General features: G+C 64.0%; 2 protein-coding genes across 8 annotated transcripts; both read right to left on the bottom strand.

Annotated features, from left to right (window-relative positions):
* Window positions 1–560: 560 nt before the first annotated feature.
* SIGIRR (single Ig and TIR domain containing) lies at window positions 561–7,631 on the bottom strand. Of its 4 annotated transcripts, none has more exons than XM_040464293.1 (10): window positions 6,601–7,627; window positions 4,774–4,925; window positions 3,660–3,858; window positions 3,123–3,256; window positions 2,854–2,994; window positions 2,334–2,477; window positions 1,861–1,963; window positions 1,644–1,794; window positions 1,203–1,392; window positions 561–886 (listed from the first exon to the last, which is right to left on the bottom strand). In XM_040464293.1, the coding sequence occupies exons 2-10, from the start codon at window positions 4,778–4,780 to the stop codon at window positions 723–725; spliced, it is 1,233 nt and encodes a 410-aa protein (XP_040320227.1). In that variant the 5' UTR covers window positions 4,781–4,925; window positions 6,601–7,627; the 3' UTR covers window positions 561–722. The 4 variants fall into 4 exon arrangements, 3 of the variants coding, with proteins under 3 accessions (XP_040320227.1, XP_040320229.1, XP_040320228.1); XM_040464295.1 differs by having other exon boundaries at window positions 3,123–3,220; XM_040464294.1 differs by having other exon boundaries at window positions 4,774–4,922.
* Window positions 7,632–9,714: 2,083 nt separating this feature from the next.
* On the bottom strand, window positions 9,715–25,082 carry ANO9 (anoctamin 9). Of its 4 annotated transcripts, XM_040464289.1 has the most exons (25): window positions 24,964–25,069; window positions 24,318–24,426; window positions 19,360–19,434; window positions 19,152–19,277; window positions 18,826–18,971; window positions 17,931–17,977; window positions 17,745–17,803; window positions 17,588–17,661; window positions 17,202–17,336; window positions 16,996–17,092; window positions 16,778–16,838; window positions 16,585–16,667; window positions 16,360–16,464; window positions 16,124–16,285; window positions 15,999–16,035; window positions 15,670–15,781; window positions 13,110–13,167; window positions 12,869–12,966; window positions 12,577–12,716; window positions 12,295–12,447; window positions 11,388–11,535; window positions 10,718–10,819; window positions 10,532–10,625; window positions 10,303–10,415; window positions 9,715–10,196 (listed from the first exon to the last, which is right to left on the bottom strand). In XM_040464289.1, the coding sequence occupies exons 2-25, from the start codon at window positions 24,372–24,374 to the stop codon at window positions 10,169–10,171; spliced, it is 2,310 nt and encodes a 769-aa protein (XP_040320223.1). In that variant the 5' UTR covers window positions 24,375–24,426; window positions 24,964–25,069; the 3' UTR covers window positions 9,715–10,168. The 4 variants fall into 4 exon arrangements, with proteins under 4 accessions (XP_040320223.1, XP_040320224.1, XP_040320222.1 ...); XM_040464290.1 differs by lacking the exon at window positions 24,318–24,426 and having other exon boundaries at window positions 24,964–25,082; XM_040464288.1 differs by lacking the exons at window positions 24,318–24,426; window positions 24,964–25,069 and adding an exon at window positions 24,836–24,949.
* Window positions 25,083–25,416: the final 334 nt, after the last annotated feature.

Genomic DNA, 25,416 nt, shown 5'->3' with positions numbered 1-25,416 from the left:
AAACGCAGCGGTGTTGGGGACCGTGTGTGCAGAGGGGTGGCCACTCCTGGGAGAGCTGCGACCTCCCCTGGCTGAGGTGCTGCCCTGCTGGGCCGTCCACACCCAACACTTGTCTCTGCCCTGCCTCGCCGGGCCTGGGGGTGTCCTGACCAGGGACTCGCACCGTCTGACTGAGCCGTGGGAACCCGTCTCACCAAACCAGGACATTTGGTGGTGAAGCCCCCTCCCACTCACATTTTTACAACAAAAGGCTTCTTCTGCAAAGCTCAGAACCTGCAGACTCTAAGGGGCCTGCCCCTCCTCCTCCAGGACCTGTGTGGATCAGAGCGGGGCTGGGGACCGTCACGCCCCCCAAGCAGAGAGACCCAAGGAGGCTACTGTTAAGAGATGTGTCTGAGCTGGCTCAGGATGGAGGTTGGAGAGAGGGCGGGACTGCGTGGACAGCCAGACCTGTGACTGGGTGGCCGTGGGGATGAGGAAGGGGAGGGGCTGAGGGCCGCGGAGACCCTGAGATGGACGTGCCCCTTCCTGCCCCAGGAGAGGAGAGGCTGAGGCTCAGGCAGGATCTAAAAGGACTTTATTTTCTGGCACAAGGAGGCACACTAGAGTCCCCCCACTTCCCTCCAGGTCTCATGGCTGGTAGTCCTGCTGAGAGGAGACAAACCCCGCCCCGCCCTGCACCCAGCTGTCCTTGGTGATCCTGACGCTCCGGCGGGTGCAGGCTACACGTCATCCTCAGACACCAGGCAGTAGAAGTCCGTGCGGGCACTGTAGTTGCGGGAGCCGAGGTCCGAGACATCCACCTCGCTGCCCCGGCCCTCTCCAAGGGCGACCCCACTTGCATGGGGTGGAGCTGATGGCTCCCCAAAGATAGGCCCTCGGACACCTGGGAAGAGGGTACCACCAGGCCTGAGGCTGGGCTGTCCACAGCCTGACTTCTGCTAGGACCCATGAATGAGGGTCACTCCCTGCTCACCCTCCTGCATAGTGGCATCTGAGGTCCTGGAGATTCCCAGGCAGGCCTTGGGTCCGCGTGCCTCCGGGAAGGAGGCACTGAGGGTGTGCTGGGGGTCAAGCCCACCGATGGGCTGCAGGGAGGAAGTCCCCGCCACCTGGACCCCTTTCTGGGCTCCTCAGCCCCGTGCACCCCCTCCGCCCCAGGCCAAGCTTCTCAGGGTCGGGGTGGGACCAGGGGGGCATACCCAGGTCCCCCTCAGGGTCGGGGTCCAGCTCCAGGTGCAGGGTGCGACCCTCGGGCAGGTGGCCTTGCACGATCAGCATGGGGTCCTTGTCACCCTGCAGCCGGGTCTGGGGGTCTCCCTCCAGGGCTCTGTGCCGCACCTTCCGTGGCAGTGCCAGCTGCAGCTCCTTCCAAAACTCTGAAGAAGGCGCCTGGGGGCCAGGACTGGGCTGTTAGCCTGGTGGCCTTGGCCCCAAAGAGCACACCTGGAGGCATGCGTTCACCTGGCTCCAGGGGCCTCAAAAGAGGCCCCTCTTCTGGGCAGCAGGCCACAGAACCCTCACCCCCACGGGGTCCCATCCACAAGTCCCCACACCACAGAGCTGCCCATGGAGGAGCCCCTCCTTGGAGCCCGGTACCACCATCCCCATTAGGGCGCCCCTCCCCTCGCCCCTCTCCGCACCACGGAGCCGGGCTTCCAGAGCAGCAGGGTCACCAGGTGGCGGTGCTGGCGCAGCAGGCGGAGCGCGGGGTGCACGGGGTCGCGCCTCTGGCCCTCGAAGGTGATGAATATGGGCCTGCGCGTGAGCTCCAGTAGCCGGCACAAGCCCTCCCTGCGCGGGCGGGACCGTCAGGGAGGGGACGAGGCGGGGACCCACCCCACCCTGCGCGGGACCCACCGGAAGCTGTGGCTGCACCAGGCCCGGCCCAGGAATGCTTCCGACAGCACCACGATGAGGCGTCGACAGCGGCTCAGGTTCACCAGGAGATCGGCGGAGGGCTCTGCGAAAACCAGGCGTCGGCGGGACCGAGGAAGGGCGGGGCCCGGAGGGAGATGGGGCGGGGCCCCGGGGGGCGGGCCCGGGCCCAGAACGGGGCGGGGCCACAGAGAGCAGGCCCGGTCTCGGACGGGGGCGGGGCCCGGAGATGGGGCGGGGCCACGGAGGGCGGGCCCGGTCCCGGGACGAGGGTGGTACCATGGGAGGGCGGTCCTGAGCCCAGAATGGGGCGGGGCCACGTCGGGCGGGCCCGGTCCCGGAACGGGGGCGGTACCATGGGAGGGCGGGGCCCGGGCCCAGAACGGGGCGGGGCCATGGGAGGGCGGGCAAGGTCTCCGGACCCGAGCGAGGCCACCAGGCTGGGCCCGCGGTACCCGCGCGTGGCAGGAGGTCGCGGTCATCCAGGAAGAGCTTGTAGCCCCGACGCCGCTCTAGCTGTGGCTTCAGGATGAAGTTCACGAACTTCCGGTCCTCGGGGCTGTCGCTGTAGGAGACGTAGGCGTCGTAGAGTTTCCCGTCTGCGGACGGCAAATGGTCAGCGCCCGGCTTTCCAGGCCCGGGGCCCGCTACCCTGGCCGCCGCCCCCGCCCATTCCGGGTCCTCTAACCCCTCCCCACGAGCTTGGGGGGACCAGGCCTGCCTACCTGGCAGATCCCACCTGGCAGATCCCGCACGCACGCCCACAACGCCGCCTCCAGCTCTGGATGCTGGCCGCCTATCTGGCTTCTGCCGACCCCAGCCCTCTGCCCTCTTTCCTGGACTGCGCGCTCAACAGCCCCTGAGGGACCTCCAGGGTTCCCCCTCCACACCTACCGGGGCAACCCGCCCACCCAAAACAGCCTAGGGAGGTCTCATAGCTGATTCATTCTCTTTGTCCATCCTGGCCCCACGCACCGTTCATCTCCAGCTCCCCGTAGGCGTCTTGGTACCAGAGCAGCACATTCAGTCGACACTTCACATAGAGCAGGGCCGCCAGGAGCAGGGCCAGCAGGACCAGGAGTGAGGCCAGCACTGCGGCCAGGTGGCCAGCTGGGCCTGCGACAGAGCTGCAGTCTGAACCGCTGCCACCCCCACCCGGCATTCTCCAAGCCTCAAGGCTCCCCAGCCCCCCCCCCCCCCCCCCCCCCGGCCTCCCACCTTCCACCCAGTGTACTTCCACTCACCAGCTCTCCAAAGAGTGAAGGAGGAGGAGCTGACATTCCGGATGGAGCAGGTGAAGACCCCATAGTCCTCAGCACTGGTCAGGTTGACCCCCAGAACACTGGACACAAGTACCTCTGATGAGTTGGCCTTGATCCTGGGGAGACCAGGCCCAACCCTCTTACCTGGGGCCTGGGAGCATCAGTGGATGTCCCTGGACTCACCCACGGAGGATGCAGGTGTGGGCTTCCTGAGTAGCCCTTGAGCCAAAAGCTAAGAGAAGTGGCCAAAACCTGGTGGGGGTGTGGATCTGTCTGGGGCAGTCACGTGATCTTGGGTCTGGGTTTTGGGGGGTCAGTGCCTAATTCAGGCCATAGGACTGTGCTAGCACCGTTGGCCCTGGGCTGTCTACAAGGGGCCATCTGTCCCTGCAGTCACTGACCCTTGGTCTGTGTCAAAAGTGGCACTCTGCCCGTGTCCAGGTGGTCATAGACCAGGGTATAGGTGGCCTCGGGTATAACCAGGGTAGTCACCTGACCCTGAACACCCCAGTCTCTTACCGGGAGTCTTCATGGAGGCCACAGTGGCTTCCATTGCCCAGCGGCAGCCCATCTTTCAGCCACTGGACTGAGGGCAGGGGACAGTGGGGCCCAGAGACCACCCAGGCCGTGCAGTTCAGGGAGACCGCACTGCCCAGGGCAGGCTCCAGGGCCTGGTTTCCAGACGGGGAGAGAAAGTTGGGGGCCGTGTCACAGACACCTGCAGAGAGAGGACCCAGTGATTAGCCATGCCTGGAATGCTGGGCTCCCACCAACCACAGATGGTCTGTGGGCCAGGAAGAAAACAAGACGGTCAGTGCCATGTGATGCTTGGTGGCCTCACCATGTCCATGCACAGGTCCCACAGGGGACAGGCCCTGGCAGGGTCTTGGGTGTTCTGCCTGCCTTCGATGTGGCTGCTCTGTCCTCAGAGGACATTGGAAGGCAGGGGCCAGAGTCATAGCTGAGCTGACCCACCCCAGCTCAGGGGGCCCACCTGACTGCCCACCCACCCAGGACATGAGCCCAGCTCCCACATTTTCTGTGTGCACCTGTTGCCGGCAACTGTGACTCCCGCCCAGGTGAACGGCCAGGCATTGCACCCCTCCCCCGGCCCCTCTGCTGGGGGAGCTACAACAAGTGTAAACACCAGGGGTTTGGGGGGGCACAGGTGCTGAGCGTGCCACTCCTTCCACTTGGGATGACAGCATGGGAGTCCAGGACCTTCCTCGGTTGGCCACGAGCAAGCTTTCCCACCTCCCTGAGACCTACGCTTTCTGATCTTTAAATCAGGGCGAAGAGTCCCAGGGGACGTGAGAGGAGACCACCGTCATCTTGGTGGTGTGGTCTCTCGGTAGCCCACACCTACCCATCCTGCCCCCGGGGCCCCCCACTAGCTGCCATTTCCAGCGTCTGTCGGCTTTACTGACTTCCACGACCATAGTCTAGAGGCTTTGGGAAGGAGAAGGCGCAGGGCCTGCCCTAACTGTGGGGTCAGGACCTTGGGCTATGTGGGAGGGGTGAGTAGAGGCCTTTGTACCCCTGGCCGGAGGCCAGTCAACATCACAGCATGGAGCCAGCCCGAGGGATGGGGGTGGGAGTGGGGTCCGTGCCTGTCCCTCTCTGACCCGTCTACCTGCCATGGTCTGGCCGGGGCCTTCTCGGGGCAGGCTGGGCACTGGTGCCACCCCCCGGCTCCTCAGGGCTCCTTGGCTGAGCAGACTGGTCCCCCGGGGCTCTCTGTCTCTGTGGCCGGTCAGTCAGGACACCAGGAGGGGTCAGAGGCTGCTGCCATCCCAAAGGAGAAAGTTAAACAAGAACAGGATGAGTTAACATGTAACCTCGTACCAGTTGCCTGGAGGGTGCCGGGCACACCAGCACAGCATCATGTGTGGCACCTCATGCTGGAGTGGGTACGGCCCAAGCCCTCAGACTTACCTTCGCCTGCTCCGGTGTCACCACGATGGCCCAGGGAGGGCCCCCTGGCACCCCTCATAGGGTGGCACGTGGCTGTGTCCCCACTATTCCCCGGGATAGGGACGCCACAGACAAGGAGGACTAGGGTGCAGACCTCGCTTTACCCAGGCCCTGAGTGCCGAGGGTCACATGCAACCTGCCTGCCACCACGGGGTGGGTGTGGGCTGCTGGCCTCGGAGCCATACTCCCAGCTGTAGCGTTTTGTCCTGGACATGTCCCGTGTGCACGCGTGTGTGGGGACAGGGCACCTGAGCTGAGCCAGGCCACAGTCCTCAAGGCAGGAGGGAGGGGGCCTGGCTGGACTGAGTCTGCTCCAGAAGGCCTTGTGGGTCCCCCCTCCTTCCGGGTCCCACACCCGTGTCCCCCCCGCCCCGTTTGTCATGTCCAAAACCAAAGACCTTTGTCCACATTGTCTAGTTCTCCAAGGGAGTTCCCCACCCCACCACGGGTGACCCTCCTCTCCTCTGTGGGGCTGGGACCATCCGAACCCAGACTCGGAGCAGCCGCAGGTGCCTCCTGACACAAAAAGTTCTAAGGCGACCTGGGCTGAAAGGAGGGGCCAAACCCCCCAGCGCAGGAGCCAGAGGCCTGGGGCCACCTCCTCGAAGCCCCAGCTGATGCAGCAGGTACTTACTGAGACCTCACTCCACTCCTGCCTAGGGCTGTCCTCCCCACGCCTAGGGCCCCAAGTCTCTCAGCCTCCCCTGCGTTCCTTCTGCGTGGGTGATGCCACCGTGGGCCTGGCCCAGCCTCCACACCCCCAGGAGCCCTGGGCTCGGCTGGCTCAATTTCCTCGGGGATTGCTGGAGCATCAGGCAGGGAACTGGTGAGGAGGTTCCTTCCCGAAGCCCTCTGGTGGGGGGCAGTCTCGGGAAGGTCCTTGAAGCAGAACCAGTCCACTGGGAGACTGTGGGAGACGGGGCAGCGCACACCCCCTCCCCGGGGTCCCCAGCTCGGCGGGTCCCAGGGAAACTCCTGCAGTAACACTCACGCCTTTCAAACTCTTAAGATCTTTTACCCCTGGGGAGGCAGTCTCCGGCCTTCCTGGAAGGTAAGGCCAAACTGCACAACCTCCCCCTGCGCACCCTCCCCTGCATAGTCTGTTGTGCACACCACATGCACACACAGCCCCCTCCCCATGCACACCTGCACTACAGGCCCCCCCCCCCCGCACCTCCAGCACTCTTGTGGCCACACACACAGCACACACGTACTTGCAACGGCTCGCACAGGGCGCATGGCCTCGAGCATCTGTACAAACCCCACACCGCACGCTGCATCTCACACCTGCCCTTGCCACCCATGGCGCGCACACAGCCTCCTGTCACCCCCTGCTCTTACAGGCACACACAGGCTACACGTGCTGCGGGGCCTCCCCTCGGCCGGGCCCGACTCTGAGGACCGGCCTCAGGTCAGAATGTGTCCTAGGGCAAGGACACAGGCCCACGCGGAGCGGCAGGGCTGTCGGGGGAGCTCACGAAGTCACCTGGTTCCGGCTCTCTCCTCCTGGGGGGGGATGGCGGTCGTCGAGGTCATTGATGCTCGCTTGGGAGCAAACTGTGTGCTCAGCTGGGCCCCGGGTCCGGCCCGCAGCACCGCAGCCCCAGAGCTCATCGCCAAGCACAGTGAGGACCTGCCTTTTGTTTGTGTGTGTGTTTTAATCAGAACTTTCCCTGCAGCTTCCTGGCTTTACAGTCACATCCTCTCCTGACCCCAAACCCCACCCAGGCAGGCGCGCAGTTGGTGGTTCTCGCCCCTGCCCCGCCTGCTCAACTTCTTCCTGTTAACTCCGAGTCAAGCTGCTCCTTCCTCCGGGGCCCACCCCAGCCCACCGAGGCGGCGTCCTTCCCGAGGCCAAGCCCGGGCGATGGAGAGGAGGTTGCGGAGAGGCTGGGGCCCCGGGTGATGTGAGGGGGTCCTAAGGAGACCCCCCCCAGTCAGGGCCATCCCGCACACAATCTCATAGGGTCACCGCTTCCCAGACACAGCCTACAGAGTGACACTCAGGATGGTGAGAGCCTCCAATGTGCATCCGGCCTGTGACCTGCTGGGGTGACGGGAGTCCTGTGGATATTCCTGCCAATAATGGGGCCTTGAGCAGAGCTTCTGGGCTCCCTCCGGGTCCACTTCCCCCCTACAGTGCCCAGACAGGGGCTGTGGTATCACACGGACCTTAGTTTCAGGCTGGGATGGGAAGGCAGTCCCCCCTTTTCCAGATAAGGAAACAAGAAAAGGCCTCAAGAGAGGTTCCTGGGCTCTGAGCCCAGCTGTGGGGGGGGGGGGGGGGGGGGCAAGGCAGCTGGCATCCCCTTTTGTCACTTTCCCTCCCAGACTGACTGGGACTCAGGGCCCAGAAATCGGTGGCTGGCATCACTACCCATAGAAACCGGGCAAGGGTCCCCTTCAGGCCCTGTCCCTGCTTTCACCTACCCAGAGCAGAGGCCCACCAGTGGGCCACCCTCAGTACTGGCTTTCATTTGTCCTTGCTCTGACCCTACCCCAGCCCTGCTCACCCCCACCCCCACCCCATGGCTGGCAGGACCCTCAGCTGATGGTGCATCTAGGGCTCAGGGTCCCACAGAACTACCGGAAGACCTGCCCGCACCCTCTCCCCACCGCACCCTCTCCCCACCGAGTTGCAGCTTCCTGGATGCGCGCGGGTATTGCTACCAGCCCCTCCTGGAAGGTGCCTCAATGGGCCTGACGCCCAGAGGTGGATGGTGTAAGCACCTGGCATACAGTCGTCAGTGACCGGCCTAGGGGTACCCAGGGAGGACACAGAGAGCCCCGAGCAGCCTTGCTGCCTCTCAAGGTTCCTGCCAGACTTCCTGTTGCTCAGTGTGTGTCCCCCGGTGCCACCATCTCACAGCCATGACGGCCCCCGCCTTCTTCCTCTAAACTACACCCTCCTCCCCAAGCTCACGCTCCAAGGTGAGCGCCCACAAGCCCACGTCACCTCAGGCACCATCAAGAACCGCCCCTCCCCTCCCCCCACCCCACCCCCACCCCCATCCCCAGGGGTTCCTAGGGGTCTTCTGCTTGTGCTCTGACTGGAGGTCTGGCTCCCTCAGCGGCGGCGGCACAGGAAACGGCGGGGGAAGGAGGGGGGGGGGGGGGGGGGGTGGGGAGGGGCGGCGATCCCACCCCTCCGCCGTCTGGTTTGCTGCTTAGGACCCCACGGTCTCGTTACATCTTCCGCTCAGCGGGCCTGCAGCCCTCTGTGCGCCACGCGTTTGCTGCGCCCCCCGACGTATCTCCCGCAGGACAGAACCGCACGCAAGGTCTCGGCCCCGCAGGCGAGGAGCTCTGTCCCGCTCCCCCGGGCCACACGCCCCGTTCTCCTCCACTATACACCCCACCTCCGGCGCTCCGCCTCAGTCAGGGGCGATCCGGATTTAGCAGGCCCCCACCCTCCAGGCGCGGTGAGCACGCGGGTGGGGGTCGGGCACAGAGGGCGGGGACGCGGGTATCGCGATGGGAACGCGCACCGAGAGCCGAGGGCGGACTGGGGCGCGCACGAGGGGGCCGTGGATGGCGGGTCGGGCGCGCACGGCGGTGGCGCGGAGGGCGCGCAGGCCTAGCACGGCAGGTGGGGGCCACACACGGACGGCGGGAGCGCGCGCGTGACTGTAGCTCCGCCCGGCGACCAGCGCCGCGCACGGCCCCAGCCGGCTCCTCGGTACGCCCCGGGGGCCCTGGGAGGCCTCGCGCCTGGGATCCGAGCTGCGGGCGGCGGCGAGGGTCCCCGCGCGCCTCCGCGTCCCACCTCCCTCCCCTGGGCAAAGGTCACGAGGAAGCCACTGCCCACGTCGGGCGGAGCGGGAAACGTGGCCCTTGCGGTTCCCCTCCCTCCCCCCCCCGCTCCGCCGCCAGGCCCACGGGGCCGGGACGCCGATAAACTCAGGCTTCCGGGCGACGGGGACAGCCGGCCCGACTCCGAGCCACTTCCTGCGGGACCGCGCCCGCCACGGCCCAGAGGCTCTTCGGGACAAGGGGCCCCCAAGCTCCAAGCCTAGTCCGGCTCCCAGGAGCCGGCGACCTCAACTCACCTCCGTGGGTCTGAGCCACTCACCTGCTGCCAAGACCTGGGGATCGCGCCGACCGCGGGGGCGGGGCAGCTCACCTGAGCCAGGTGCGCCGCGGCGACGATCCCCGCGGCGGCGGCAGGTGCGGCCCCGCCCAGCAGCCAGGGCCAGAGGGCGGACCCGAGAGTCCCGCTTTGCGCCCAAGTCCGGCGCTTAAGACCGTCCTGCTCTCAGGCGCCGGGAAGCCTCGGAACTGCGGCCACGCGGCCTGGGGGCAGAGGGCGAACCGGCCCAACCAGCCGGCAGAGTCTGGGACCTGGGGGACTCCTCAGAGTTTCCACTGTCCCCAGGGGCACCGTTCTGGTTCTGCCCCTCCTCCCCAGCTCTTCCTCCGGGAAGCCTGCCCCTGACCCTCCCGTGCAGGGACGGTAGGATCTCAACACGGCGCTGCTCGCTCGGAAACCCACGGAAAACCAGAGGAGGACCAGGAGGCTACCACATTCCAGACTTTGCTCCATCTGGGAGAATTTCCCATCTAGCCCTGAGGACAGACACAATCCACAAGAGGCCCAGAATTGACATGAAGAAGTTGTTATTTTATTATAGAAAGTTCTTCAGGCTGAGGAGAGCCAGAGAGGTGGGGTCAGGGCCCCCTGACCAGCCAGAATTGGGGGGGGGAGGTAGGATATGGGTCCCACAAGTCAGAGAGAGGCTCAGGAGACTGGGCTGGTTTTCCTGTGTTCTGACCGCTGAGAAGCACCCCCCCTACCCCAGTTCTGTGGGTGGCAGGAGGCAGTCAGAGTTCAAGTCAGGGCTGTACCAAGCCTGAGCCCTAACACGTGAAACAGGCCTCCTAGACAACAGAGTGCTGCTCCGCAACATCTCAAACGCACGCAGGCCCTCCAAGACCCCGCGTATACACCCGCCTCCCGGGACCCCACACATAAGCGGTGGGGGGGGGGGAGGGAGGTGGTGGTGGCTCTGAGTCCCAGCTCCGGGCACCAGTCTTCTTGGCCAGCTCTGGGTCTCCTACACATCTGTGCTCTTGCTGCTGGAGCTGGAGGCAGGACCGGGATTGTTGGGGATCAGGGCGAAGTGTTGGGGTTCAGGGTGAGGCCCTACCTCGGGCCGGCCCACCCCCGCCTGGCCTCAGCCTCCCATACCGTATCTTTTCCCGGAGTGTCCGGTACTTGTCTTCCAGAACCTTGTTCTTTACCGACTGGGGGACATCGGGCACGAACCAGGCGGCAATGAGCTTGATGCACAAGGCCACGTGCTGGGCGTGGGGGGACGGGACAAGGGCTGAGCAGGCATTTTAGGGGCTGGGGGCCAGGGAGAAGGGCTGGAGAGAGCCGCCTCCATTGTGGGGCCCCTCCCCCAGTTCTGGCCCACCTCAAACAGGATAAGGAAGACCAGGCGGATGGCCAGGAGGACCCAGAACTGCTCGGATAAGTTGTAGTCCTGAGCGTTGCGATAGTCCCGGTACCTGGCGGGGGGGGGGGGGGGGGGCGCCCCCCCGGCCCGGGGGCCCAGCGCCGGAATTCAGAGGTTGCTCACGGGGGCTGGGGGAGTCCAGACCTGCACTCAGTCACGTTCTCTGAGCCCTCTATCCGGATGGGGTCCTGGAAGTCCTTGGTGTGGAACACGGACAGACTGTGGTTGATGTAACCTGTGAGGCAGCTGGGGGAGGGAGAGAAGGGCAGAGGCAGGTGTGGGCTGCAGAGCGTGGCCTCTTCTGACTTCCAGGATGCTTTCCTGGAGCTAATCCCTGTGTGGTGGGGGCTGTCAGGGTGGAGCACAGCACGGAACCCCCTTCATTTCTCTGCGTGGGAGAGGGGCCTCTGGGGGTAACTGAAGGGACTGAGAGGGCCCCCCTGCCTTCCGTGGCAAAAACCGAGGGGAGCCTTCCGGAGGGAGACCCCTGCAAACCCCATCTGTAGGAGCAGTGGTCCCCTGTTCGGCCCTCTTCTGTGGAGCAGACCCCAGAGGATCTGACTTTTGGGAGGGAGTCGTTCTGGTGGTGGCTGCTCAGAAAACAGCTCCTGCTGGGACCTTAATTCCCCCATGGGGGTTCCTAGCAGATTGTCACGGGAGGGCAGGACCCCCCTCGGGCCCAGATTCATGACAACCACAGACAACACTGGCCACATCAAGCCCTTCCCCTGCGCTCCCCTAGGGCTGGGCTGTGGTTGGGCCAGTTTTCCCAGGCGTCTCGGGACGGTTTGAGGCTCCCCTGGCGCCCCCTTACTCGACTGCAGGGTCGGCCCCCTTTCGGCACGGGCCGTAGTGGTACTTGTACACCACTCGGGGGATGAACTCCGACGTGAAGGCGATGACCATTCCGTTGGCAATGACCGCCAGCACGCCGATGGTCTCCAGCACCTGCAGCCAGGTCCCTGGGCCACAGCAGTGGGGTGAAGCAGTCTGCTTCCTCCAACCCTGATCCTCTGACACTGCCCGCCCCACCTCCACCCATGGTCCCCCAAGGCTGGGAGCCTGGATGGTCATGGGGCCTTGTCACCTCTGCCCATGCCTCTGCTCAGTGGGCAGCATTCACCGACGAAGAAAACCTGGGCCGTGGCGGACATAGACCAGGAGGGGCTCAGGTCCCCCCTGGCCCCCATCTTCTGCCTGAACCCCTCAGCTGCCCCAAGCTTGCCCCACTCCCGGGTCAGAACACCTTAACCTGGGCCCTAGAGTGGGGCCTCTCCCCCACCCCCCCACCTCTCCCTCTGCCCACACCCAGCACCCAGTCCCCTCTGCTCTTCCCTGATACCTGGCCATCTTGGCAAGGACAGTCTGGGTGACGGAGGCCACCTCTTAGTCCCTGCCCCCAGCTGCTGGACCCCTCCCTCCCTCAGCTCCGGGCTCTCAGAGCCCAGCTCCTCTGCCTGGGCCCCCCCCCCACCCCAAGCTGGATCCTCCTCTGGGAGGGAGGCAGGGGCCTGCGGGTGCACACCAGCCCCGCCTCTTCCCGGGGCCTGAGCACCACTCTCCAAGGCCAGCTCTCAGCCTAGGCAGAACCTGGGGAAGGGCTGGGGGGAGGGGGCTTATCTTGGGATCATTTCGAGGGCACCACCTGGTCCCAGCACCCCTCGCCACCCCGCCCCTGGCTGGAGCGCCCGTGCTCCTCGCCACCGAGTCGGGCCCCTGACCGATGTCCTTGGCCTTGCGGGGCACCAGGCGCCGCTGCAGCCTGACCATCTTGATGGCGTCCAGGCGGATCTCCACGAGGTTGCTGAAGAGCGCCAGCAGCGGGGCGAGCGGGAAGGCCGCCACGAAGATGGTCGTGAAGCCGTACTGGATCACTGGGGGGTGTGGAGATGTCCCCTTGTGCCGTGGGGCACGCCACCCCCCAGAACGCCCGCCCCCTCGGCCAGTCCCCCAGTACCTGCCCCCCGAGACTCGAGGTCAGGCCCCCAACTCCACCCACGTACTCATCTCCATGAACTCGTCAAACAGGCTGAAGGTGTTGACTGGGTTCAGGAGGTAGTTGCGCCGCCAGTCCCTGAGCTCAGGGTCCTCGGGTGCGTGGCCCAGCTTGACCCGTATTAAGCGACACTTGTGGGCCAGCCACCTGGGGGTGATGAGAACAAGTGGGGAACAGGGAGGGGAACTGGGGGCTGAGGACCCTTTGGGACTGCTGGCTCTGGGAGATGTGGAGATGGGGGGGCTCCCTGGGGTGGGGGGGGGAGCGGGAGGGCCCTAGGGAAGGAGGGAGGTCCTCACGGGCCCAGGTACTCCATGCAGTTGCTGAGTGTTTGTTTCAGACCCATGATAATGGCCATCTGCAGGAACAGGTCCATCATGCAGCCACTGAGATGGCACTGTGGGGGGATGGGGGGGGTCAGGGGGTCAGGGGTGGGGAGTGGGAGATCAGGGGTGGGGATGGGAGGTCAGGTGTGGGGAGGCAGGGCTGTGGGGGGGGGTGCTCAGGGACAGCATGACAAAGTGTACCGGACAGACTGACCTCCTCCAGCCTCCACAGCCCCGCCAGGCGCACAGACTTCCCGGGGTGACCATTGATCCTAGGAAGGACAGTTAGGCTAGAGGAGGGGCAGACCTTGCTTCTGACTGGGTGGGGGTGGGGGACCTGCCCACATCCACACACATCCCTCCACACGCACTCACACACACACACAAGCAGCCCAGCCATCCCAGGCGCAGACAGGTGCTTGACAAGACCTGTCAGGAGTGGCCTCGGTTTCTCCCCATTGAAACCGTGCACACGGGATTACTTTGTGCTTAAAATCACCTCCTTTCCCTTACATGATAAAAAAAATACAAACTGCATGAAACCAAAGATCAGGTTCCTGGCCAACGGTCAGGAAGACAGAGTCTCGCTTCTAGGGGGCTGGACCACTGCATGCTGAGACCCCCATACTGTCTCTTCCCCACTGAGCTCCCAGCAACACTGACTGACGAGCTTCCTTCTGCCACCAGGCAGGATGCAGGGACTGACAGAGCAAAAGCCCCTCGCGGGAGAGGCGTGGCCCAGAGCACAGCCACTGGCACGCGCCTTTCTCACTGATGGACGGGGGCCAAGAACATCTAAGGAGGACACCTAAGGAGGCCGCTAACATCCCAATCGGAGACCATTAGGGAAAGAGTAAAAGAGTAAAAGAAACGTGGAAAGCATAGAAGGAATCGCAGAGCAGAAGGGGAAAAAAGAGGAAGCTCCTCAGACAAGAAAAGCCATGGGGTCAGGGGGCATGAGAAGGAGGCTGTGAAGGAACTGTCCAAAGGAGGGCCCTGAGGGGAAGTGCGCTTACAGAAGTAAAACATTCAATCAAAGGGTTGGGAAACAGTGCCGAGAAGAACTCCCAGAAGCTGGAGCAAAAACGGGAGGAAAAAAAGCAAAAGCAATTAGGCGGTCCGTCCAGAAGGTCCCATTTCCAAACAAAAGGAATGGCGTCTGTGTCCAAAGACACAAGATGCATGAAAGCCACTCGCGACTGAAGGACCCGAGGCTCCGGGCCCAGCAAGTGCCTGGTCATTTCTGTCCATTTGACTGAGGTCGATTCTACAGGCCAAGCCTGCTGTGGTTGCCCACTCGGCAAAGACCCCTCAGGGAGCTGCGGTCCCGTAAGAGAGACTGCAAGCAAAGAGAGCGTGGGGCCAGAGGGAAAATGGGGAATGTGGGGGGACCAGGGCTCTGGGCGCAGGAGGGACCGTGTGGACAAACGGGCGGTAAGGCCGGCGTGTCGCCGGGGCATCTGAGGGGGAACGAGAGGCAGCCGGACCCGTGAGTCTGGACTTCAGGGAGAGATCTGTGCTGGAGACAGGAACGTGGGCCTCACTGATGTGTCTAGATGACGTCGGGTCATGAGGACAGATACCGGGGCGTTGGCATGTTTCGAGGCCGGGAGAAGAGGAGAAGCGGGCATCCAGGGAAGGGCCGGCAGGCCTGGGTGGGGGGGAGAGGCAGGAGCAGGGAGGCCCGGACATCGGGCGCACTGCTGACAGCACTCCTGGAAGGGAATAGGGCAGGAGACTTGTGTGGAGGTGGAGATGATCCTGGACAGAGATCGCCGTGGACGAGGCAGAGGAGAGAGGCGAACCGCTCAAGCCCGTCCAGTGAAAACACCCACCAAGACAGTCTGCTGAGAGATTGCAGAAGCCAGCGTAGCCGAGGTTAGAGCAGGGAGAGGTCTGCCTCCAGCAGTAGGGGCCTCCGATTTCCTACGGACCCTTCCTCAGGAAGACTGGGAAACCTGGGGTCCCACACGGCAGACCACAAGGGGCTCCCGGACCCAGCGTGAGCACACACAGCCGCAAGGGGAGGGGCAGGCCCCTAGGCGGGGGCATCTCCAAGGACGGCCCAGGTCTAGGCACCGCCTGATGTCTTTGAACGTACTTGGAGGAGTTGGCGTGGTTTGGGTTGGTTTTGTAAGTTCTGCTGGAGTTTGGAACCAATTGGCAATATGTTTGTGTCTTGTGCTATTTAAACGCACGGAACAGGTGAAGCAATTACTTTTTTCAGGAGGGACAAAAAAAGTGTACGTTGGCCGAACCGAAAACGTGTCCATTTTGCCAGAAGGAAAGGGAATGGGGGGTGCATGTGCGTTACACGGGATGCAGCTTTATGAAGCTCAAACATTGGAGATGAGCCGAACGTCCACCAGCCGAACTGAGGAAACAAATTCCAGCACGTTCCACAAAATAGCGCTCATAGCGTGGTCTTAAAAATGAGGCCTCAGCATCCATGCGGAGGTGGGAGGTGCCCATGGTACGTTTTCAGCGTAAAGAGAAGATAGGATTATTTACAGGAGACAGCAGTGTATGTCAACAGGTGTATATGCGTGGGTACTTCAATGTGTAAAAAGTTCTGGAAAGACCCACCGAACGGTTACAGGGTCACCTCGAGGGCAGGGAGCAGGGAGCCGGGGGTTCACCGTGGGCTCTTGCACGTGGTTTTACATCGGGCTCCAACTGCTCTGAGCACAAACCGTTTTAAAAATTAAGATGAGCAGGTATTTCCTTTAAAGGGGAAAGAGTCGGAGGCAGGCGGTGGGAGGGGCCGCCCCTACCTGCCCAGGATGAAGGCGATGTAGACGAGGGAGGAGAAGTGGGCAAAGAACTGCAGAGTGAAGAACTTGACGGTGAACTTGCTCTCACGCTCTGAGAACGTCCTGGGCTTCTCTAGAATGAGACGGGGGCTGTCCCTCTCCCGTCCCCAACCTGTCCCTCTCCCGACAACTCAGAGACACCGCCAGCCCTCACCTGCCTGCCGGCTGTGAGAGGCGGCGGAGACACAGAGGATCCAGGGACCCGGGCTCCCAGCCCCGAAGGGTCCTGTCCCTCCCCCGCGCACCCCTCCCCCCAAGGCCAGAGAGGCGCCGGACGCCTCCTCTCTCACCGAAGTCACAGAGCTTGAGGGCCACACGCTTGTTGACCTGCAGGACGGGAGACCAGACGGCTCACGTGGGGCCTCGGTGGAGACCCCCGCCCCGCCCTCCCTCTGTCCGCCCCCCCTGCAGCCACCTTGGTCATGATGAGGATGGCCACGTAGTGGACCAGGGCCCCGGTCACCACCACGGCCGTGGTCACCTGCTCTTCCTGGAAGAGCAGGGCCGAGTTGAAGAGGGCGGCGGCCAGGACGCGGTAGACCACCAGGACGTGGGCCATGCCGATCATGAGGCAGATCTGCGGGGAGGGTCCTCAGGAGGGCTGTCGCCGGCCCAGGTCTCCAGCCCCCCCCGCAGGCCCCGCAGGAGTACCATCAAGAGACACAGAGTGAGGATGGCCGTGCTTCTCAGGTAGGAGTGCTGGTGTGGCCGGAGCTTGTAATCAGGGCAGTTAATGAGCTCAAGTGCCATTTCCTCCTGTGGAGGGAACGCAGCACTCAGTCGGGGGACGGCCTGCCGCACAGGGACACCCGCGCCCCACGCGCTGTGGGGGCCGCACGGGGCACTGGAAAGAGCCCTGCACGGCCGGCCGCTCACCTGGTCCTCGTCCCACCCATACAGGTCCCAGTGCAGGACCACTCGGGCTCGTTGCCGCTTCCAGATCTCCAGGAACACCGTGGCTGGGGGGGGGGGGGGGGGGGGCAGGGCTGGGGGGGGGGGCGGGGGGGGGGGGGGGGCCCCGGGGCTCGGGCCGCCCCCCCACCTCCCTCCCAGCGCCCCAGCGACTCACCCCACAGAGCCATGAAGATGGCAAAGAGCACGGTGCCGTCGTTGTCGAAGAGGTGAGTGAGCTGGGGAGAGCGGCAGCCAGGCTGGGGACAGCCTTCTGTGGCCTGCCGCCCCCCACGCCACGGCTCTGCAGGGGCAGACCCTCCGCCCTGCTCCTGGGAGAGGATGGCCGGAGGGGACCCCCGGCTGGGAGGGAGCAGAACCCCCGGAGCCGCATACCTTGGCAGACATGCAGGTGTCCGAGAGCCGTTGGTACTTGCGGCCATGGTCCCCGCGAGGACACAGCAGGATGTCGTCCGCCTCACAGATCTCCTTGCTGAGGGCGCAGGGACGGGCTGGTGGCGGCTCTCCCCTGACTCGGGGAGGAGGGGTCCCTGAGGGGTCCTGTCCCCCCCCACCCCGCGTCCCAGGCCTCCCATCCCCACCTGATCTGACTGGCATTGAACAGGGAGAAGCCGCTCAGGAAGATGACGAGGCCGGCCACCGCAGCGGGCACCAGCATGTATGTGTACCAGCCCAGCCAGGCGAAGTACAGGGCCACCTTCTCGCCAAAGTAGTCCCTGTGGGGAGGCTGCCCCGTCAGGCCGCCCCTCCCCACCCCCGGATGTGACCCCACAGGCCAGTGCCGGGGTCCAGGTGCCACATGGGGAGACCAGGCTGCTGTGTCCCACCCAGGAGCACAGACACATCTGTCTGCCGTGGACACGGGTGTGTCTGGGGATCTTGGGTGTGTCGGTGGGCACATGCATGTGTCTGTGGGGCCACGGGTGTGTCTGCGGGGACGCAGGTGATTTGTCTGAGGCAGTGTCACCTGATGTCATCAATCGGCTGCTTGTGCACCATGTTTCTCCACTGGGCCCATTTCTTCTTCAGGTCGTCCTCCCCCTGGGCACAGGTGACAGACAGCGAGGGCTCCCTGCCTCCGGTCCCGCCCTCAAGGCTTCTCCCAGCCCTGGCCCACCCCTCACCTTGTGCAGGGCGAATCTGGTCTCAAAGACCCCATTCTTCACCAAATCCTCTAACGTGTCTGGAGGTCACAGGGAGTGTCAGGTCAGAGGGGTGAGGGGGGACCCTGCCCTGCTCTCCCCACATCGACACCCCTCCTGGGGCAGGGGTGGGGCGCTGCACAGGCCACCTGCCCACCCCATCCTTACCACCAGCTGCTGTCTTGCTGTTCAGTACAAAGTTGACAATTCGGATTCTGGAACACAAGAGCTCCTCAGGGGACCCCACCCTCTGTCTGGCCAGGTCCCAGGCCCCTCTGTGTCCCTAGTGGAGCCTCCAGCCAGCCTGCCTTGATTGCCTGACCGGAGCCCAGAATCTAAGACTCACCTGGGAGCCCGACCCCCACCTCTTAAGTCTTCCTGTGGCCTGTGCCCCACGGCTCCAGGATGGGGCTCTCTCAGGGTAGGCCCTCCCCTCCCAGGACCCCTCCCAGGGCTCAGGCCTGCACCGTTCCCTCCCAGATACTGGGCCTGGACCTCACCCCCCGCCTCCAAGCACACCTCCCACCTGGAGCCCCCGCACATTCAGAGCACACTCTACGCCTTTACATGCACAAATCCCCCTCGCACCCCGTGAGCCATTTTGCACACGGGGAGACTGAGGCTCAGAGAGGCCTGTGCCAAGGCCAGGCAGGTGACAGAGGAGGGATATGGGGAGCGAGGGTAGAGTGGTGTGGAGGTGGAGTCTCAGCAGGGGAAGGGGATGCTTGCAGAGAAGAGGCTGGGAGGCCTGGGAGGCTGAGGAGAGAGGTCCGGGGAGGCGCAGCTGGTCTGGAGAGGGGAGGTGGGGACCCCCATCCCAGGTCGGCGGGGGTTGGGGAAGGGCTGGCCGGGAGCGTCCTCCCGGCCTGTCCAAATCCCGCCGTCCCTTCGGGGAACACACGTAACCTCCAGAACTCTCCTAGAAGCAAGAACTGAATTGTCCCTTATCACAGACAGACACGGACACCGAGTCACGGAGCCCGGCCCCTGGGACCTCTGACACGAGACCACGCCTGGAAGCCTGACCGGACCAGGGACACGGCGTTCTGGGCCAGCCTCTCACCTGGTGGTGGCTGGGATGGGGGCTGGCCTGGCAGGCTGCACTCTGGCGGCAGGACCCTCGGGCTCCATGAGGAGCGTGCGGTATAGATCAAAGATCCTGCTGTCGGCTCGGACCCCGAAGAACACCTTCTCGCGGTCCTCCATCCTCTGGGGGGCGGGAGGGCGCTTGGGGACCTCTGCTCCACTTTGGAAACCATCCCCTTCGTCCTTTTTTGACACCGGCCTGTCCCTTCCACCTCAGGCACAAGGCCCCAGCCGTGTCTCCGGGCCCCCGGGACACATTTGTCCCCTGTGCCCCACACCAAGCCAGGCGCTCAGCCAGCACACCTTGTAATGGAAGCCCTTTGTCCTGAGCTCCTCCAGGAACCGTCGCTGCTGGCAGGCCTGCCTGGGGTTTCTCTGGGTGCGGCGGTCAGCCACGAGGACGTAATCCCACTGCTCGGAGGCCTCGGTCTGGAGGTAGGAGGCGCGAGGCTGGGGCCGGCACAGGGCCCGGGAATGGGTGGGACCCATCTCCCCTCACCAGGGGACTCACCTCACCGGCGTTGATCTCCATCAGCGGGAGGCTGTCTCCTTCGGTCCCCACCAGGATCCGGAGGCTCTCCTCAGCCTGGGAGTAGAGGAGGGTGGGGCTCATTCCTGCGGGGAGAGCCCTCCCGGCCGGGGCGCCTCGGCACCGAGGGGGCAGCACGGGGCAACACGTAAGGCAGGGGTGCAGGAAAGCGAGCGGACGAGGGGGAAGCTGCAAGCGGGGCTGGGACCACAAGGAACAAGGATGGCTGGAGAGGCGTCGGGGCCTCCGGCAAAGGTCTGTTCAAAAACGTAAGCAAACAGCTCCGCAAATCCTCGAGAAAGGACAAGCAGCAGAGAGGGGTTTCACAGAAGAGGAAGACGCGGGCACTCTAGACGGTCAGGGAAACACGGGTCAGGTCGCCGGAGGCATCCCCTCTACCCACTGGGTTACGGGCGTTTCAGTGGCCCGACCGCGTCAAACGGATTCCCTGCGCACGAATTTGCGAAACAAAGCTGAACATCCTAGACTGTACAGCCGGGCCACCTACCCCTGAACAGGATGCTCCCGGTAGCATATTGCATACAGAAATTGTGGCGATAACCCGAGTTCCCACCAGCGGGTGGCTGGATGAAGTTATCCCGCACACGGTGGACAATCACGCAGCAGAGACGTGAACGGGCTGCGACACACGGAGCCCTGGGGACCAACGTGACACGGCTCTGAGCTCAGTCAAAGTCGATGAGAATCCCCAGGGGTACGTGCTGCAGGCACGTCCAGACAGACGGATCATAAGTCAGGGGCAGAACCTCAAGGAGGAGGCGGACGAGTGCACAGCCCCCGGGGCCCCTCCTCGGTGCTCCCCCTTGTGAGTGTGCTCCAGCCTTCCCGGCCGAGAAAGGACGCGTGGGAAGGGGAAGGAGAGGAGCCCAGCGGCGGGCCCCACCCTACATGATGAAGGTCTAGGTCACAGTGGTATGGGTTAGCTGTTAGGGACCCCCCCCCCAAAACACGGAGTCCTGGGTCAGCTTGAGAAAGCAGCAGACTTTCTCCAGAGCCTGAGCAGACTCAAAGCCGGATGGCCAGGGACAAGGAGGGAGAGAGGGAACGTCACAGACGGGAGGTGCCCAAGGAGACGTGAGGATAAGTGCCACGTGGGATCCTGCAAGGACCCGGGAACAGGAAGGACGCAAGCGGGGCAGCTGGTGACATCGGAGTCCAGGTGCCCGTGTCGGGCTCTAGGTTCTGACCAGATCCCCAGCCACGGGGCTGTGGCATCGGGGCAGCAGGGCGAGGGACGCTGAGAAGCCTCGTGCTGTCTTTATACCCCTCAGGAATCTTTACAGAGGCGCTAGACGTGCACAGGTGGGGAGGGGGCGGGCTCAGGCCTCACTCCTCATGAGCAGACGGACAGCAGGCTGCGAGGCAGACCTGGGCCCTTTCGCCGCGGGGCCGGGCGGCCGAGGGAGTGGAGGTGCGGGAGGCGGGCGACAAGGGCAGACAGTCACAGTGGGTCCCAAGGGGGACGCTCCAGGCTGAGATGTGGAGGGGACCTTGGCCTTGGAGCCCAGAGCCTGGGCTGCCAACCCTGTGCGCCCTCAGGCAAGACTGCCCACCTCTTCCGGCCTGGCTGCAGGACGCGCCCTGCACCCCAGTGTGGCGCTGAGCGTGCTTCCCAGCCGGCAGCTCTCCGGGGAGGCGCAGGGACCCCGCAGCGTCCCGGGGATGAGGGTGCGGGGGACGCCCTGGGGGCTGGGCCCACAGAGCACCACCTCGCTCCTGCTGGGCTCTTGCCATGGCCTCCTGCCAGCCCACCACCCCTGCCGCCCTTCTCCTTGGGCTTACGAGCTCAGTGTGGGCCGCGGCTGTCTGGCACCACATCACACCCTCCTCTCTATCCTGCCCGCTGCCAGGCCTCCTTCCCCCTGCTGGTCCGCCCACCTCCTACCCCTTCCCTTCCACAACCACTTTCCACCCAGCTCAAGACCTGCCTCCTTCAGAAAGCCTCCCTGGGCTGCTCCAGCCAGTCCGCCCTGAAGGGCTGTCAGGAAGAATGCAGGCTGCCCGGTCCCAGTTGAATCCGAGACAAACAACAGATGCTTTGTAGTATAAGTATGTCCCAATTATTGCCTGGGACACACTTATACCTAAAAAGAAAGTTTTCGTGTAAAATTCAATTTAACTGGGTATCTGTTTTTCATTTGTTTCAAAACCTGCAACCCCGCTCAGGCACACCAGGAACTACTAGCCCCAGGGTGGGACCCGGGTCGGCCCCACTCTCCCTGTGTCCATCTCAGAAGCCTGGGCTAACACAGACAACAAGCCTCCAGCGCTCGGATGTGGCTTACGGTGTCTGAAACTCCTGTCCCATCTTGGGCCAGAGGAGAAACCTGCCGTTCACAGAATTGCAGGGACGGGGAGAGCCCCTGGGCTGACGTGCCTCTGTCTCGGGGAAGAGAGTAAAGTCTCAACTGGATGGGAACAGGGACATCCAGGTCATCAGCCTCGGGTTCTGTGACTCGCCCACCACAGGCTCAGCAAGTGCCGTGTCGGACGATGACCCGTGCACCGACAGGACCTCATGTGCTTGACCTCAGACGCGGGAGGGGGCTCTCCCTGTCCACCCCCAACCCCGAACTGAGCGCCTCTGGCAGATCCTGCGAGGAGAGACCCCAGCTTCAGTGGGAAGAACAGGCAGGACAAGCAGGGGTGGGAGATGGGACCCCAGGTGGTGAAGGGTTAGCACGGGGAAACCAGACTGGGCGGAACACGGGGGTGCGAGCAGGAGGATGGAGCCTGGGGAGGAGGGACTGTCCTAGAGGCACCTCAAAGCTCAGGCTTTTGGCGGGGGGCCCTTACTGAATCCCAGAAATGAGGCTGCTGGGCCTGGTACAGCTCCCGATTTGGACAGCACCTTCCCCTACCAGAGACATTGCACAGCTTTGGGACAGTTGCCCAGAGCAACTGGGAAAGGCTGACTCGGCCTCTTCTGGGGGCCTGGCGTGTGACCTGGACAGTGGGGAGTGATGCACCTAAGATATCTGATTCCCGCCACTGGACAGAGACACCCCCCCCCCCCAGGTCACTGCCTGGTCACCCCCGACAATGGGCAGGCACCCACAGGAGCAGTCAGGTCAGGGTCCCCCCTCCCATTTGGCCGTCCTCCTCCCCACAGCCAGACAGGGACCAGGTTCTGAGAATCTGCTTCCCATGTACTCTGGGCTCACCATCCCTGAGGTCACTCGCTGGATGCAAGTCCCTTCTGTGGGCCACAGCCACAACCACGGCCTCCAGGACGAGGCTGTCCATCGGTCCGTCTGTCCTCCAGGGTGACAGGCCTTCACACGTGGGGACTGGGCTTATGTGAAGTCGCCCCCACCTACAGCAAGCTCCACCTCCGGGAAGCTGTGTGTGCCCATCAAGCCCCCAGGCCCCCAGGGCAGAGACAGGGGCTGTCCCTACACACTTGGCCTCGGCCACGTGCAGACCCCAGGCAAGTCCCTGCACAGATGAGGGGTGCAGGCTCGGAGACCCATATTGTTCCCCCTTTAGTCCTTCCAGCTTCCACCCCCGGCGAGCCGCACACCTAGTGGGCCAGGGCCCACGGCGTAACACGGGCCAGAGTGGCTCCAAACGAGGAAACTTCTGGAGACACCACAACTCCTGGGAGACATTCCCGCCCCGACAGCACAGGACACGAACAGTTAGAGCTGGGGCAGTCCTTCCCAGTTTGGCCTCTAGGTCACCAGTGAGACTGAGGACACTGCTGTGCGGGTGGGACTGCCACCCAGCTCCTGATCAGGTGGGCCACATGGAGCACGCACGGGTGACACCCCAGCTGCACAAGGAATACGTTTGGACCGCCCCTCACTCTCCGTGGCACATCTCACCCTGGGGTCACAGCACACCTCTGCCTGGGCCCCATGGGCATCCCGGACTTTCATCATCCAGCAGGGGACCCTCCTGCCCCCACTAAGGTATACAAGCACAGAGAAGCCCACCCTCACTTACTCAGCCCAGACGCCCTGGGTCCACCCTTCCTGAGCGAATCTCCCCACACCTGCTTCTCTCTTCAACTTCTGAAGCCAGTCATCTGCACCCCCCCGGCCCCCCTCCACCTCCTCAGCTGTCCGTCTGTCTTCTGTCAGTTCCTCGTCGCATGTGTCCATCCACCCATCCCCAGACCCTTTATGATGCAGCCTGCTACAGAGCAGGCTTGAGGGTGATGTGCGGTGTAAGTAGACACGGGGGCCTGGAGAGGCGGCCCGGAGCTTGGCCTTGTAGGGCAACAGGCTGGCAGGAGGCAAAAAAGTAGGGGCAGCGTTCCTGGGAGAGGGAAACATGTAGGCACAGGCCCTGGGGGGCAGCATGCAATCAGTGTCCGGGGACCTGGTACTCAGGACCTCCCAGGGACTCAGCACTCAGCACCTCCAAGGACTTGGTACTCAGTACCTCCCAGAGACTCAGCGCTCAGCATCAACAAGGACTTGGTAGTTAGTACTCCCAGGGACTCAGAACTCAGCACTTGAGCTTGGCAGAAGCACAAAGAGCAAGAAGGGAGCTGCCAGGAAGTGAGGCTGGGGGTTGGCAGAAGAGGGTTTATGGAAGCTGCTCGGGCCGCTGGGGCCATGGGGAGCCATGGTCGGGACCGGAGTGGAAGGGTGTGTTCAGATCCCGCTCGTGGCTGGGGCCACCAAGTCCTCCCTGCCGTCTGCATCTGCCTACGTCCCTTTCGAGGCACTTATTCTCGGGCCTAAGCCAAACCCCGTGCCACCTCCCCACCCGCCCCTCGGCAGCCCCGAGTGTCTCCCTCACCCCAGCTTGGGACTGGCATGAGGGGAAAGGGCTAGCAGAGGAAGCTGGGGTCAGGCTAAGGTGTGCCCGTGTGCTAGCCTGAGCAGCCAGGTGCCAGAGTTGGCTCTCGGAGGGCCGAGGAGGCCCTGGGCAAAGGTGGGGCGGGAGGCCGCCTGCTCGGCCCACACCTGGCAGAGCCCCAGGGAGGCTGAGTGGGAGGCTGGTTGCGCTCTCATCCTCGGCATGGGTCTCCTCCCAGAGCTACCCAGTCGTTGGCCCAGGCCCGGATGACCTTCCCTGGCAGAGGGGAGAAACGATGTCTTCCCAGGATGTTTTCCTGCCCACCTCCCTGGGACTCCCACAGCCTCCTACTCTGCCTCGCAGAGTCAGAGTCCAACATCCCCCAGCCGGCCACCGACCCACCTGGGGCAGGACTCCCAGGGAGCAGAGGGCCCGGTCGGCCACTCTGGGCCTCCCCAGCCCCAGGTCAGCCCACCCTGGAGGCCAGAGCCCCCTCTCCCTCTGCAGGGCAGAGCTGCAAAGTCTAGAGATGGACAAGCTCTCCTCTCGTGGGCCCTACATATGCACTAAAGGCCTGGCCCTGGGGTCCCCAGAATCCCTGGCTGGGCAGGAGGAAATCTGCCCTCTGTCCTGCTCCAACCCCCAGCCAACCCAGGGGCTCCGTCTGAGCTCTGGCCACCCTCACCTCAGCCTTGAGGGCTCCAGGGAACCTCCACGGGCACTTTCCAGGCGAGGCTGGCAGGGCTGGCTGGAGGGGCCCACAGGGTGGGCGTGGCCTGGCCACAAGCATGGACCCCGCCCAGCCCGACTCACCTGCATGCTGGTCCCAGAGTCTGGCGAGGGGCTAGCGATCGATCGCGGTGCCCGCAGAGCTGGACCCGAGTGTGGCAGCAAGGCAGCTGGGCGCGTCCTACCTGACTTCCGCGTGGGACTCACCCCTCCCTCCTTCTTCCTCCTTCTCCTGGCTGATCCTTCTGCTGCCACTCCTGTGCTGGAAGGCACGCCCCTCCCTGTGTGTGTGTGTGTGTGTGTGTGTGTGTTTGGGGGGGGTGTTGACACCTTCCTGAGGACCTGGTCAGGTGGGGACCCCTCCCCCGACCTGAGGGCATTGCCCTCACCTGCAGGGGGGTTCCCCTATAAGATGAGTTAGATTGGCACCTCCCTCCCGGGGTACAGCATGAGTGGAGCGCATGAGCACTCCCCACTATCCCAGGCTTCACTCTTCCAGATCCCAGGACACACTTTCCCCAGCCCCCCACCCCTCGC

Source organism: Herpailurus yagouaroundi, unplaced genomic scaffold (assembly GCF_014898765.1).
Source record: "Herpailurus yagouaroundi ecotype Mexico unplaced genomic scaffold, PumYag 438, whole genome shotgun sequence".
Classification (NCBI taxonomy): domain Eukaryota; kingdom Metazoa; phylum Chordata; class Mammalia; order Carnivora; family Felidae; genus Herpailurus; species Herpailurus yagouaroundi.
This window is presented reverse-complemented; position numbering and strand designations above follow the sequence as displayed.